Below are 15,655 nucleotides of genomic sequence, written 5' to 3'. Positions count from 1 at the left end.
GGAATACTAATTTAGAACGTCAGCACACACAGGCAGACCCATGGACCCAGCGCCGTGTCACTGTCTATCAAGTGACGCTTGTTCTCAGAGACACACAGAGAACTGAGATCTCTGCAATCCAAGTACTGGACAAAGAAAGAAGGTCACTATTTTCCTGTTATCACAACTTAGAAGTTAAAGGAAATCCCACAGATCCGTAAGGAAGAGCTCCCTGGCTGGGGTTACTGACATGGAGAGCTGGCAAGTGGAGTGCAGGCTGCGGCCCACGGCCGGGGGAGGAAGGGAAAGCAACCTGTCCTTTAAGGTTGTCCCCAGGCCACACAGAAGAGCATGGTGGCATCAGGGGGAGCCAGAGGCCAGGCCACAGGACGGTGGACACCCCACATTCATGCTTTATGAGCAGGGCAAAGGGAACAGAGAGAAGCCTGCAACTTGCAGCTGCTGACGTAGGAAAAATTCCACAAATTCTTCACTGAATCATGAGCAATTATAATTAGAATGTCATCTTTCTGGAGAAGCAGCTGGATGAACTCAACTAACGAACGCTGGAAAAAACATCACGGAGTGACGGGCAGACATGTGCGAGCACGCACCGCGTTCCAGACGACCTCATGGCTGTGGAGAAGGCAGCGGCTCTGCGTCCCACCCGTCGCTGGCCTGCGCGGGAGCGGGGTGAGAGGGGCAGCTTTCTTTTTCACCACCCAGCCAGCCCGAAGAGACCAGTGGAGGCCTTTAGTCTCACCTGGCCTTCACCTTCACAGACAGAGGACCCTTGAGTGTGCACATATGTCGCTACCATGCCAACACCCTAATCTCATTCAGAGCCCTCCACGGTGACCTGGCGAGAGCCCCACTCCCCCGACAGAAGGCAGGTCCCCGAGAAGATGTCACACTTTTTAGTCCTCCTGAGGGGCAGGTGAGGAAAGACTGCGTCCACAACCGTGACTGTGAACCAGACAACTGCCAGGTCACCGAAACGCCAGTGGTGACCCCTTGGCATTCCCTTGGATCCTGAATGGAAGTGCCTTCTAAATCCCTAGTACTGTATTTCTATGTCCATTTTATTCCATTGAAAATGACCCCAGAGATGCTTCCATCTTCAATGACCTTGGAGGAATCCAAGTCCGGCTCTGGTGCCCACTGTTAGTTTCCCAAAGATACACAAACGACCAACGAGCACACGAAAATGCTCAACATCATTAACCATCAGAGAAATGCAAATCCAAACCGCAAGGGTCCCACTGAACCCATAGGGATGCTAGGTCCAAAACGACGACAAGCGTGGGGAGGGGAGAACCGGACGCTCACACGGCCGCTGGGCAGTGAAACGAGGCAGCTGCTTTGGAAGGAAGCCTGGCAGTCTGTCACACGGTCAAGCATAGTTACTGTAACTGCACTCCTAGGTGTGTGCCCAAGAGAAATGAAAACATACATCCACACAAAACCTCGTATGCAAACGTTCACAGCAGCATTACTCGTAATGGCCAAAAAGGGCAAACAACCCAAATGTCAAGCTGTCCATGGATAAATAATAGGTGGTGTGTCTACACGATGGAATATTACTTGGCAATAAAAAGAAATGAAGTAGTAATACAGTCTAGAACACGGATAAACTTTAAAAACATGATGCTAAGTGACAGGAGCCAGTCACAAAAGGCCACACAGTACATGACTCCATTTATATGAAAGGTCCGGAAGAGGCAAATCTAGACACAGGAAGTAGTCAGTGGCTGCCGGGGGTGGGGGAATGGGAAGAAATGGGAGAAGGTTTGGAGTTACTTCCTGAAGTGATGAAATGTTCTAAAATTGTGGTGATGATTGCACAACTCTGTGAATACACTAAAATCATTAAATTGTACATTTTAAATGGGTGAATCGTATGGCATGGGGATTACATCTCAATAAAGCCATCAGCTAAAATCAATCAATCAATGAGCACAAGACGAGGCCTCGAGCATCTTTTCATACCAGAAAGTGGGAAAGCACCAAAGGGCTCCAGGGTCACCTCAAAAGGAACCCGGAAACATGGAGCTTTCACCAGTCAGGGATGGGACCTAGGCATCATCAAGAACACCGGCCGTGAGCTAGACCATCGCAAACTTGAATGCACGAGTTCAGAAAATTTTAACCATCTCAGTTCCTCAGAGCAGAGGATGCCTGGACCACTCACTGCTTTGGTGTCTGGTAAATAAAGGGAGAATGAGGAGCTGCCTCTGGCTCCCCTGAGAACTGCAACTTGGGATAACCACGCGCTGACCAGGGGAAGTTCTCTGTCACAGGTAACGAAGGAAGAGTGACAGAGAATGAGGATGGCACCCTTTCACAAGCCCGAACGAGTTAATGGGCCGAGGCAATCACCACCAACAGCTATTAACATCGAAAGGGACAGGTGCCTCTTGATGGAAGCCCACGGCATCACCCACGGAGCATTCTTTAAATACAAAAAACCCAAATCCGAGTCCGCCTCTGATTCACAGGAAACTCAAGGGACAGAGGCACACAGTAAACAAGACTGCACAGGTGGAATCAGCGAAGTCCAGAATGTAGGGGACTTTTAGGAACAGTAACTCTTTCTAAAAACACAAGTAAGCTGCAAGGAGAAAACTACAGAGGAGGGGCAACTGTTGACATCCTGTATAATAAAAGGGTAATATGCAAATTGACCCCAAGGCCAGGAAGGACCGGTCACTATGACGAACACTGACCACCAGGGGGCAGATGCTCAATGCACGAGCTGCCCCCTGGTGGTCAGTGCACTCCCACAAGGGGAGCTCCGCTTGGCCACAAATCTGGCTGATGGCTGTGAGCACAGCAGTGATGGTGGGAACCTCTCCCGCCTCCTTGGCAGTGCTAAGGATGTCCAACTTGGCTTAGGCCAGCGCGGGGAGTGGGCCTAAGCTGCAGTCAGACATGCCCCGAGGGCTCCTGGGCATCCAGAGCGATGTCTGACTGCCAGCTTAGGCCTGCTCCCCGGGGGGATCGGGCCTAAGCTGGCAGGTGGACATCCCCCGAGGGGTCCCAGACTGTGAGAGAGCACAGGCCAGGCTGAGAGACCCCCCGAGTGCACGAATTTTCATGCACCGGGCCTCCAGTATATTATATTAATGAACTGTAGTATGGATTTCCCTTGGATCCTGAATTGAAAAACTGTTTAAAAGCAGCCAACTACACCCTGCAGGCCAAATCCAGCCCTGGCCTTGCTTTTTGGAAGGCCCTCAAGGTAAGAATGCTTTATTAAAGAAAATTTAAATTTTTTTTTTAATAAATATTTTATTGATTTTTTACAGAGAGGAAGGGAGAGGGATAGAGAGTTAGAAACATCGATGAGAGAGAAACATCCATCAGCTGCCTCCTGCACACTCCCCACTGGGGATGTGCCTGAAACCAAGGTACATGCCCTTGACTGGAATCGAACCTGGGACCCTTCAGTCCGCAGGCCGATGCTCTATCCACTGAGCCAAACCAGTTCGGCAAGAAAATTTAAATTTAAAATATAAAGCAAAAATATGCAATGGAGACTATATACGTAGCCTGAGAAGCCTAAAATATTCACTCTCTGGCCCTTTACAGAAATAGTTGGTCTTGTTCGAAGCTATGTATCATGTTATTTACAGAGGAAAGGAGGTGGTGGCTGGGTCTGCTTCCAATTAGCCAGGGAGCAGGTGGAGACCCAGAAGAAACAGGACTGGCCGCCAGAGGACACCTGTGGGAGCCATGTGATGAGGCTTCATTACATGATTCTCTTTTTTCGGCAAATGTTTGAAATTTTCATCCAAAATTTAAAAAATAGGCTGAATGAGGAATAAAAGGAGATGGCTTATTTGAAATGCCAGCGTGGCAGACAGCGAGGTGCCCCACAATATCTGTTCTTCCTTATGAATAGAATTTTACTGGGCATGTGCCTAGGTCAGGTAAAATGTTAAGTGACAGTTTTGTGAGGCCTGTGACAAAGCACTCTTAAATGGAGAAGGCACAGCTTCCTGCTCCCTCTCTCCTTGCTGGGTGGAATGTAGTCCTAATGAATGGAGGGGCAGCAGCCATTATGGACCATGAGGTAGAATCCATGTGCAAGAACGGCAAGAAAGCAATGGCAGAAGACTGCGCCCTGACCATACGTGAAACTGGCATATGAGCCACAACGGCCGGTCTCTGGGCCTCCGATATATGAAAGAGAAATAACAGATTTTCTTGTAGTCAAACCTAATCCTAACTGATACAGTCAGGAGAACATTTCTTTCAAAATATTCCTGTTACACAAAGTAAATCTGGTGCACAAGCCCAATTTTGGGTAGTGACAGAACTGCAGGTATTCCAAAGCCCCCCGCCCCCAAGGTTCTCAGTATGAGGTTTTAAAAATAAATAACAACGTTGTGTGAATAGGGGGAGTGGGGAGGCCAGGGAAAGTCTCAGGCCTGCAGAGGAGACCCCCAGAAGGTCTGTGAGGAGGACAGAGCAGAGCCCAGGCTGAGATGAGAAGAAAAGCTGAAATGTAAATGGTAAAGTTAGGAGGAATTGGGGTGTAGGTTTCGAAAGGACAATCTGGGGTACGTGTTTGACCTGGAGGAGCTTGGCCCCCACAGCCAGCCCTAGGCTGGGCAGGTCGCTGAGAACAGGAAAGTGAAGGCCTTCACATTCCTTCCTGGGAGAGTCACTGTGTCTCTGTGCCTTGGGCGGCCACAGGTAAAACACTGCCCGAGGCAGATCAGATAATAGCAGAGGTTTATCTTTTAACCTGAGATTTGTGAAATTACATGGGAAAGAGCCACAAATCCTTGTGAAGTTGGTAAATGGGAGCTGTTCTAGAAACGAACATTTCTACAGTTACCAGTACTTACCCACCGTTTACTGGGCACCTAGCACTTACCAGGTACTTTATATGCACGATCTTACTTAAACATTCATCAGCTCTTCAGGATAAATATTTAAAAACCTACTTGAAACTCAGAGAAGTAACTTGCCCAAAGTTAAAGGGCCAACGAGTCACATTTATGGGGCAGTTAAATAACAAACGATACTCCCCATTCAGGGACAAAACAAAGTAATCCTGTTTGTTCAAACACTTCAATCCTTTTTTAAAAATTCCATTTAACAACTTGAACGAGTTACATGAAAGATGGTGAGTCAGTTTAGAGGAACTTGCCAGCATCTCTCCTCTCTGTGGGATGACCACATGCCCATGAATGTACTGTACCTCTCTCAGCCCACGGAGGCTGTCACATAACTAGGACATGGGCTTATAAGGTGTCCTAAGCCTGAAGGGGACCTCGAGAGAGGCTGGTAGCCAGCTGACTTGGAGGTGGAGCATGTGAGTCCCTCAGCTGACCATGCTTCTCCTTCCTGTGGTGGCAGCTGAGGGCGATGGGGAGTGCACAGGGCCTGGGGTCCAGCAGGCCTTGGGTGTGAATCTCGACCTCGCCACTGATGACTGGTCTGAGTCTCACTGTCCACACCCTTGAAGGGGCGATTATGACTACTTTGGAGAGTTGTTATAAGCACTGCGTGGGTAGTTAAGTGTTAGCTCTGTTACTATTAGACCTCAGCAACAAATGCCAACATTATAGAGTCTTGATGGTCCTGCTGCCTTTACTGACTCTAACTACAAAAAGCTTCCCACAATGCAGGCCAATTCCTGCTCCTGCTTCAGGCTTTTAGTCTGTCTGCCTCTCCTGGGGGAAGTGTCTCTGACCATCCTGAGAAAGGAAGCTCAGCTGTACACCCAGGGCACACACAGGCCATTTCCTCTTTGCAGCACCCGTCCTGGTTATAACGACAGAACTACAGTGCTTGTGTGCTGTCCTTTCCCCCTTCAGACTGTAAGCTCTGCCAGGTCAGGGACGGTGAGTGTTGCTTGTCACTATATTCCCAGCTCTATCACACTACCTGGCACACAGGGAGCTCTTGATAAATGTTTCTTGAATAAATGAAACAAAACTGAATTTACAGAGCACCTCACCTAGAAAATATCTGTTCTGGTTAAAATATTTAAAAACAATTGTGGAAAAGTTATTTGCTTTTAGATACCGAAAAGGTTCATAATCTATAGTTCCCCTCCCTACCTCTCATCCTGGTCAATATGAGAAATCAGAGAAATTTTTCTATCACCCCATACAGTGGTGGTGTAATGATTCCACAAAGGAGAGTCTACTTAGGAATGTCACAACGAAACTCTGTTTTGGACGTTCTCACTTGTTTTGAACATCTCATCATAACCAATTTGGTAGAGGGAAACCTTAACAATGTCACCTGAGAAATAACAATGTCCAACAACAGCATTTCCAGAAGCCTGGACAGGAAGACCAGGGGGGTGTGAGCCAGAACCCCAGCTCCGCTGACGGAGTGTGACCCAGGCCAGCTCTCACTGCGCCCTGCTGGCTGCAAAGAGCTGCTGGGAAGATCGAATGGGATGGTGTATGTGACTGAACTTGATTGTGGAATGTGATGTTTCTTACACAACAGCCACCCTGGGCTGCACCCTTAAGTCTCACTGCCAAACAGATAACGTAGGACCTGATCACTTTGGAAACCAAGGGAATCTGGGAGCTGTTGGAGAAATTTTGATGTCATCTAGTCTGGACGCCCTCTAAATAAACTCCACAAGGTCCCCGCAGACACAGGGCCCTGCATGGGCTGGAGGTGGGCAGCACTGCCTTCCCAGCCACCGCAGCTCACGCTGGAGCAGTTGGTGATGCTAAGCAACGGTGTCTTAAGCTCCCCTCTGAAATGTTTACCCGTTGGGGTTCCTGACTCTACTCTCCAGAGCTTCTGGGGAACGTTAACCAAGAGCAGCTTTCAGGAATCTGACAGCATGGCTGAGTGGGGAGAAATTAATTTTGTCCTAGCCTAAGTACCTCAGCTATAATTTTGTATGGAGAGGTCTAGAAAGGAGGAGGACACACTTTTTTTTCAAGCCAAGAGATCTGTTTAGGCATCTGTCTCACACCACATAATTAATAATCAACAGCAGCTAAGGTTTGGTATGTGACAAGTAATGCTCTAAGAGCTTTGCTTGCATTAACTAATTTAACCCCTCTTACCACACTGACACATGGTACTGTTATCATACCTAATTTATAGGTGAGTTAACTAAGGTACAGAGCACTCGAGTCAACTGCTCACGTTCACACACTACAGCTGATCGATGTTTCTCTCTCATCAATGTTTCCAACTCTCTATCCCTCTCCCTTCCTCTCTGTAAAATATCAATAAAATATATTAAAACAAATAATAAAGGTGGAAAATGGGTCATTCATCCAAAAAATAAAGCTGGATCCTTACCTCATGTCATAGATAAAGATCTAAGCATTTTTAAAGTCCTAAAACTATAGAAGGATAAAGGCACTTTTGTAATATTAGACTGGGGAAAATGGGAAACTATAGAGGAAAATATTGACAGATTTGACTACATGAAGTGGTGAACCTGGGCTCCAAACCTAGCCAGATCCCAGGCTACTCCCCCAGCCCACTACATTCGATGGTCTCACATAGCAGCAGGGCCTCCACTCCCACTGCTCACAGCCTAGTCCTCACCTCCAGGCCCTCCCCTACATTCTGCCTGGCTCCTCATCCTAGGATGCTTTTTGTCAATAATCCCAGACCCGTGGCCTTCGCTCCCACCTTAACTAGGATCCAGAATGTCCTATGATGCTGTTTCTGACTCCCCTGGGAAGTAGGTTCTCAGACCACATCATGGACTTCAAACACAATTTCCTTTCCTATGCATCTCCATCCTGCTTTTCTACAAGGGATCCAGGAGTGTTTAGGACATGAAAAGGAAGCGGCTGACATGCTGGGCGTCTTGCTGAAAGTCAACGCAAAACCATTTCCACTGCATTTTGTTCGGCTGGCCAGCACGCACAGCCAGAGCTTTCACACAAAGCCTCACTGAAGACTTAATGCAATGCTCGGTGAAGGCCGCCTGCTCTGACAGCTCTTCTGACGAGGGAGATGAGTTCTCCCAAGGGTGGACGAGCCCTTCGTACCACAGAGAATCACACAGCTACCAGGCAGAGCACACCGACACCAGAGACGCTGGGAGACGTTCACTCTAATTCTCTAGGTTTTAGGGACAAGTTCTTCTGTGCTGAACACCCAGCAAGGAGGCTGCTCCAGGTCCCTGACCAGGACTGCCTGGCACCGACCATACCTTCACTCCGTCCAGCACAGCCTTGATGACCCCCTTCACCGTTGTCACCATCTCTTTATCTTCTGAGTTCACACCTTCTAGCATCACTTGGTCCGACCAGCGAATGAGGTTGGCGAGGCTTTGGTACACTCGGCTATAGCAGGACGAGAGGGCTGAGCTAGAAGGCAGAGAAGATTTTTTAAAAATCGGAAAAATCTAAAGCATGAGATCACTGTAAGATAGCCACTTAGCCCAGAGCCTGGTTGTCCGTGTACAACCCACACCTCCCTTGATAAACAAACTTTTCCTCCCTGAACCCATCTCCTTCAGTCAATGAAAACCTGGGGAGTGTTATATTCTAGTCTGTTATATGTATTTTTCACTTCCCAAATATAACACATAAAGATTCCATCACGATCATTAATAAGCTGTTTCAAACTTTACATCCTCCATGAGATTCTGACAATGCCCTCAGGGAGTGCCCCCCCGCCCTCCTCCGAGCTGCTAATCACCAACGGGGTCAAAGCGCCACACTTGTCTTGACGTCTTGTGTCCTGTTTGGAATTAGACTTAATTTCAAGTCAGGGGTGTTGCAAGGAGCCCACAGGCTTGTGGAATTTGAACAGGCAGGATCCTTTAAAGTAACAGCCTTTAAACATGAAGTCCAAACAGATCCGTAATTGACTAGAATTCCCCTGCACTACCACATGGCTGCGACGCAGAGGAACGCATTAGTGAAGAGTATTTCAAAAAAGACAAATCTGCCCGGCCAACGTGGCTCAGTGGTCGAGCGTTGACCTATGAACCAGGAGGTCACGGTTCAACTCCGGTCAGGGCACATGCCTGGGTTGCAGGCTCGGTCCCCAGTGAGGGGTGTGCAGGAGGCAGCCAATAGACGATTCCCTTTCATCATTGATGTTTCTATCTCTCTCCCTCTCCCTTCCTCTCTAAAAATCAATAAAAACATATATATATATATATATATATATTTTTTTTTTTAAAAAGACAAATCTGAGGTGAGGAGACCTGCAGGGGACACCGTGAGGTCCCCCTCCACAGAAGCCCTGAGTCGTTGGCTGCCTCAACGACTGTACAGTGGAGGCCAAAATAAAGAATTTCTACATCTCCCACATATTTTTATAAAAGTAAAGATAATTTTCCCTGAGAATTGTGGGTGTGAGGCATAGGAAGTGAGGACAGTGACAGGGCAAAGCCATACGAACATTTTTCCTCCCCACCAGCCAGCTTCAGTGAGCTTCTGGCCAAAAGACCGTGACCACAGTGCCAGTGGACACTCCGGGGGAGGCCCAGGGCAGAGGGCTTCTACTTATATAAAAACCCTGGGTGGTGTTCATCACGACCAGAACCTCGACCAAGCGGAAGGAAGTCAGTCCTTCAGGGGTTGTCTTGGCAATGGCTGTGCCCTCCCCCGAGCTGTTTCCCGGAGCTGTTTCCTATAAGGGTGGGGTTTGGGGCAGGAACCTGCCCTGGGACCATGGTGGCATATCTTTATAAAGTGTGCCGTGCCAGCACGGCCAGGGGTGAACCTGAGTGGGGGCGGCTGAAAGGCTTAGAAAAGACAGACAAGAGAATGAAAGCAGGGTCTTGGTGGGACACTGCTTCTCTGAGAGACAGTGACCACGCCCACAGCCATGTCTTTATAGCAGATGCTACAAGGCAAAGTAAGGGCATGACCAAGATGTTTACAACATTCTCCTAGGTTTCAATCCTACTCAACTACATGCACCTGAACTCTATCAAGCTACATCACTCAGACACGTGGGGCCATGTGTTCAGACCATAGGTTCAAGCTTACAACTACAGTTGTTGGCTATAATTGTGCTGGGAGGGCCCTGCCCTCCAACCTGGGACTTGCATGTGGCAATGACAGGACCGTGACCTCTCTTCAGTCCAAGGCTTGAACCTGTCCAAAACACCGTAGCGGCTCCCAACAATAAAGTTTTAATTCTGTTTCTTTGTTACTAATGTTGTGGCCCCATCCCATAACAAAGAAACAATTTCTGGAGGATGAGGCCCAGGAATCAGGATTTTAAAAAGATTCCCAGGTGATTCTAATGTGCAACCAAGGTTGAGAACCACTACTACAGATAATATTAAACGTATATCTAAACATGCAATTCTTTGTCCAAAAAATGAGCATGTTCAAAAATTAAATGAAGAAATTTTGGATATACTCGATGGAGATTTTCACACATATTTGAGTGATGATTCCATTGATTCCACAGATGATGCTGAAAAGGAAAATTTTCCCATCAAATTTCGTAATAGTATTACTCCTTCGGGAATGCCGTGTCATAAATTAAAACTGAAAGTGGGTGCAATCATCATGCTATTGAGGAATCTCAATAGTAAATGGGGTCTTTGTAATGGTACCAGATTTATTATCAAAAGATTACGACCTAACATTATCGAAGCTTAAGTATTAACAGGATCTGCAGAGGGAGAGGCTGTTCTGATTCCAAGAATTAACTTGTCCCCATCCGACACTGGCCTCCCATTTAAATTGATTCGACAACAGTTTCCCGTGATGCCAGCATTTGTGATGACTATTGATAAATCACAAGGACAAACTCTGGACAAAGTAGGCATATTCCTACCTGAACCCGTTTTTGCACATGGTCAGTTATATGTTGCTTTCTCTCGAGTTTGAAGAGCATGTGATATTCCAATTAAAGTTCTAAGTACTTCATCACAAGGGAAATTAATCAAGCACTCTGAAAGTGTTTTCACTCTTAATGTGGTGTACAGGGAGATATTAGAATAAGTTTAATCACTTTATCAGTCATTGTTTGCAGCACTGTTGTTTTTATATCATGTTTTTGTTGTTTTCATATCACGTTTTTGTCGTTTTTATATCATGCCTCTGCTGTTGTTATATCCTTTTGTTACTGTTTATTTATTAATAAATTTATATATTATTTTCATATACACTTTACTAATTTCCTTTCATCTCTCACACTTCTATTATAGAGAAAGGGCAAATAGCAATATTAAAATATCTCCACTAATTAATTCCCTTTTTAAAAAAAATATATTTTATTGATTTTTTACAGAGAGGAAGGGAGAGGGATAGAGAGAAATGTCGATCAACTGCCTCCTGCACACTCCCCACTGGGGATGTGCCTGAAACCAAGGTACATGCCCTTGATCAGAATCGAACCTGGGACCCTTGAGTCTGCAGGTCAATGCTCTATCCACTGGGCCAAACCGGTTAGGGCAATTAATTCCCTTTTAACATGCACGAATTTCGTGCACTGAGCCTCTAGTCTGGGAAATAAAGACAGTATTTGCTGTGCCTCCCAGAAAAGAAAACTGCATTTGCTGGCCAGGTTCTGGGAGCAGCTCCTGAGAGCACAGTCTTGGGGCCCCACCCACGCTGTGTCGGGAGGACTGAGACCGAGACGCGACTCTGAGCAGGTACCAGGGAGAAAAGCCAGCCGGGAGGCAGCCCCTGCCTCTCAAGGAACAGCCCCCTGCTGGCCTTTCACTTACCATACATTTAATGCGGCTTTGCTCTCCCTGCTCAACGGCAAATAGGCTTCAAGCCGCTGGCTAACCTCCCAGAGGAAAGTGCACTCCAGCAGCGAAAGCATCGCCCACAGAAGCTGCTGGGCCAGCTGCCTCCACCCTCACCGCTCCCAGGGACGGCGTGCCATCTGCGAGATCCTAGCTTCACTCGGTTAAGTGTCTCACCAAGCCGTGCTCTAAGGGGCTCTTCTCTACCTTTTGTGTCACCATCTGAGCAGCTGAGGCTCTAACAGGCTGGATGCTGAAAGAACTTAATGTCATAATACACTACGTCCCTAGGGTGCAGGAGAGAAGGGTCCAAATCCCTGTGATTATTGCCAATGAAGTAATACAAAAATGACCCAGGCTGCACAGGCTGTCCCTAGTGATGGCAGAGCTCTTCCTCCCTGTGCAGTCTCCTGAGGAACAACAAGCCATAGCCAAGGGGCGGGGAGAGGGCGCCTTTCCCCTGCCGAGAAGCCTTAGTGTGAAGCTCCCCAAATCAAGATGCCTCGAGGCCTCCACTGCTCGGGCACAGCCAAGGGCTTCAGAGCGACTCACCTGTGCTGGATGCAAGGTTCGCTCTGCACCAGCGGTAGGATGGCCTCCAGCACCTTGCTGGCCGACCCGGGGAGCATTTCCAGCACCTTCTTGTCAATGGCCATTTTGTCCACAATGGTCTTAAAGTAGCGCAAGGCACTGACCACCTCCTTCTCTTTCTCCTCCAGCCTGCTCAGGTTCTGAAAGGAAATGTTAAGCAGAAGGAAGGAGGAGAGACATTAAAGGGAGCTATTTTATAAAAAATAAAATAAAATTTCCTGTTAACTATTTTGAGATTGATGCAAATGGCAAAAGGCTTCTTGCTGCAGCAGCCAAGCCACATTAGCGTTCTAAGGACCGCAATCAGGACACAGAGGCTAGACTTGAAGGAAGAAGAGGGGGATTGGACCAAGAAGGGCTGTGCAGAGACTCCTGAATTCCCGTCCCGGAAGAGACTGCTGGCCGGAGGCCTCCTCCGCCACCGAGACAGCACACTGACCTCGTGAAGTGCAGCGAGGACTGAACTGCCGGTGCTGTAGGAATGGGAGAGAACTGACAGCTAATCCCAGGGCGCTTATCTATCCAGTAATCTAATCAGGACACCCAGGCCTTTCAAGGGTCCCGGGGGCTGCGTGAGACTGGTTGGAGGCATTGTGTTCACACCCACTCTCCCAGAACTCCTCACAAGATTCCTACATTCAACCCAGAGACGCAGCCCCCTCTCAAAGAAGCGCGGGGCTCTCCGAAGGACCTGGAGACCCAGGGTTAGAAGGGGTGGAGCTCGGGGTGAAAGTGTGTAAAAGCGCAGCAGACAGACACGACCCCATCACTGCTGGAGCAGCGAGTGCGGCTGGCACTCCTGGTCCCGCTGCCCTGCTCCTGAGGAAAGCCCACCTCAGAGGACGAGAAAACAGAGCCCTGCGCCTCCCGGAGTCAGAGTTCCACGCAATCCTCCCCCGGACTGCGGTGCCTGCGGTCCACGCAGCGGGTGGCACACCCTGGTGATTCCTTTCTCTAGACCGGCCCCAACGTCAGTGACCCAGGGCCCAGCCGCCTGGCAGGGGAAGGGAAATCAAGGCTAACCTATGAAACAGACAAATCTCCAAACAGACAATCTACTCAAGTAGAACTGATGACACGTCAATGCGAATGGAGAGTGGCCTGTATGAGGAGACACCGCCTGTGGCCTCTCTGAGGTCCGGGGAAGACAAAGAAAGCAACCGTGGGCAAGAGGGTAATTTCTAGAAAAAGTTGATTCCAACAATTATCTGTAAACAGATAATTAAATAATATATACTAAAAAGTGATGACTCTGACTGCCTCTTTTCCTCTAAAATGATGGAGAACGTCATTTCAAATAAAAAATTCAATATGGAGGCACTTATTTAGTGGGAATATCAACAGAAAAACATAAATGGGATCAAGAAGTTAATAGTGCCTTTAGTCAGACGACTGTCAAAGGTCCGATTTAATTTCTCTCAATGGGTACTTCCCACGGCGTTCTGTGGACACAAAGACAGAATTCTCCATGGGGAGAGGGAGCACCCCGAGTCCCTCCATCGAGCCTCTCTGCCCTTTCTCCAAGCCTCTCTTTTCTTTTTTTTTTTTTTTTTTAAATATTTCATTGATTTTTTTAGAGAGGAAGGGAGAGGGGTAGAGAGTTAGAAACATCGATGAGAGAGAAACATTGATGAGAGAGAAACATCGATCAGCTGCCTCCTGCACACCCCCTACTGGGGATGTGCCTGCAACCAAGGTACATGCCCTTGACTGGAATAGAACCTGGGACCCTTCAGTCCACAGGCTGATGCTCTATCCACTGAGCCAAACCGGCCAGGGCCAAGCCTCTCTTTTCACTCTAACATGCCTGTTTATTTACTGCCTCTTCCCAGAGGCCGGGCACTTGCTTCCCTACCTCAGGACAAGAGCTGCCTGCTTCACCGCCCCCACCGGGGCCTCAGGAACCGAGTGTGAAGGAACCAAGGTGCCTGGGGACACCGAACATGCCTGGAGTCATGGCCGGCCAGCCTCGCTAGAGGACTGTGACCGCAGCCCGGCCATCTCAGATCAGGACGTGGGAGGAGCCCGCCACAATGAAATGTGGGGAGGAAGCAGGAGACACTTCAAGAGGTTTGCTGGGGAGCATGGGGCTGACCTGCAGCCAGGAGCCATCCAAAAGGGGCCAGGCGCTTCAGAGCAAAAGAACTTTCCGGTCCTTTGTGGGAAGATCAAATGAGCTCGCAAAGAGCCGGGCACCCTGGGCTCCTAATGAAGGAGTGACAACTTAGCAGAATCAGGTTTCCTCCATTAACTCCCCGGCAAATTCCACTCCCAGATTAAAGGCCTCTGAGCACTGCATTCCCCTCGCCCTGCAGCTGTCAACCGGCTTCTTGCAAAAAGCAGTCAGTCAGGGAGTTCCAATGGGCTCTCGGCGAGCACTCCCTACAAGCAGGACCCTGAGGCGTGGCTTTGCTGGAGCTCCCAGCCCAGAACCTCCAGTGGGCAGACGCATCCTCCTGCGGTGCCTGCCATGGGGGAAGGGTACCACCATCGCCCAACAAACCTGGCAACTACAGGAGGGCAGCGGTGCTGCGGAGGGCATCCGAAGCCACCACTGGGCTTGGGACCAGTGGGCTCCAGGCTCCTCATCCGCACAGGGGGGAGGAGAATTCCTGCCCAGGGGATCAAGAGGTTGGTGTGGGGACCGAATGAGGATGCATATGGAAAGATTTCGTAACATTTAAGGGGAAAACAGATTTGATGGGGGAAAACTTGGGCCAGACTCCCAACTCTCTGTATATTAGGAATAATAAAAGCGTTTGCACGTGGTTATGGTGAGGAGTAAATAAGACAGCACGTAAAATCACCCAGGACAGAGGCCGTCCAGCAGCTGCAGATGAATCTGAGTGTATGCATCGACCCCGAGCTGCAACTTCCCATGTATTTAAACAGGAAAGCCATGTATATAAACTGCAATAACAAGGCAATGTATATGGAAATATTCCCTAAGTACTGAGAGCTAATAAGTAATAAATAATTAATGTAATAAATGACAGACTTATTGGAAGATTTCTCTGACAGTCTTCCAAGTTCACACACTCTGGCAGCTTCCCAACACGTCCAGTCCTGTCTTACACAACACAGTCGTACTCACTGTCTCGTGCAGGTGACTTGGGGCAGAGCACAGTAGTAACTCAGCCCTTCTTAAAGGGCGGCGATCAAAAGCTGAGCAACATTCTTCCCTCGGTAAAGATCACACTGCAGCTCCCTGCTACAGAACAGGGCTTTTCAGCTGCGCTCCACTGGCATTCTGGGGTGGATGATTCTTTGTCTGGGAGTTGGGGGCTGTGCTATGCATTGTGGGATGTTTATCAGCATCCCAGGCCTCTTCCCACCAGATCCTGTAGCTCCTGCTTCGCCTTCCTAGTTGTGACAACCAAACACGTCTCCAAACATTGCCCAATG

The 15,655-nt window shown here is 48.5% G+C and overlaps 1 protein-coding gene across 3 annotated transcripts in view; it reads right to left on the bottom strand.

The window, feature by feature from the left end:
* Window positions 1-15,655, bottom strand: part of RAPGEF1 (Rap guanine nucleotide exchange factor 1) — an 87,965-nt gene that overhangs the window by 42,460 nt on the left and 29,850 nt on the right. For all 3 annotated transcript variants that reach the window (XM_070430403.1, XM_070430404.1, XM_070430405.1), the window contains 2 exons: window positions 12,212-12,390; window positions 8,144-8,300 (listed from right to left, as the gene is read on the bottom strand). In XM_070430403.1, coding sequence (XP_070286504.1) covers window positions 8,144-8,300; window positions 12,212-12,390 — 336 coding nt within the window. The remainder of the gene's footprint in view (window positions 1-8,143; window positions 8,301-12,211; window positions 12,391-15,655) is intronic.

This window comes from Myotis yumanensis, unplaced genomic scaffold (genome assembly GCF_028538775.1).
Source record: "Myotis yumanensis isolate MYYU_CA2020_CCGP unplaced genomic scaffold, mMyoYum1.0.hap1 SCAF_12, whole genome shotgun sequence".
In the NCBI taxonomy this organism is placed as follows: Eukaryota; Metazoa; Chordata; class Mammalia; order Chiroptera; family Vespertilionidae; genus Myotis; species Myotis yumanensis.
Note: the sequence above shows the minus strand (reverse complement) of the source record. Positions and strands in the feature narration are given on the sequence as shown.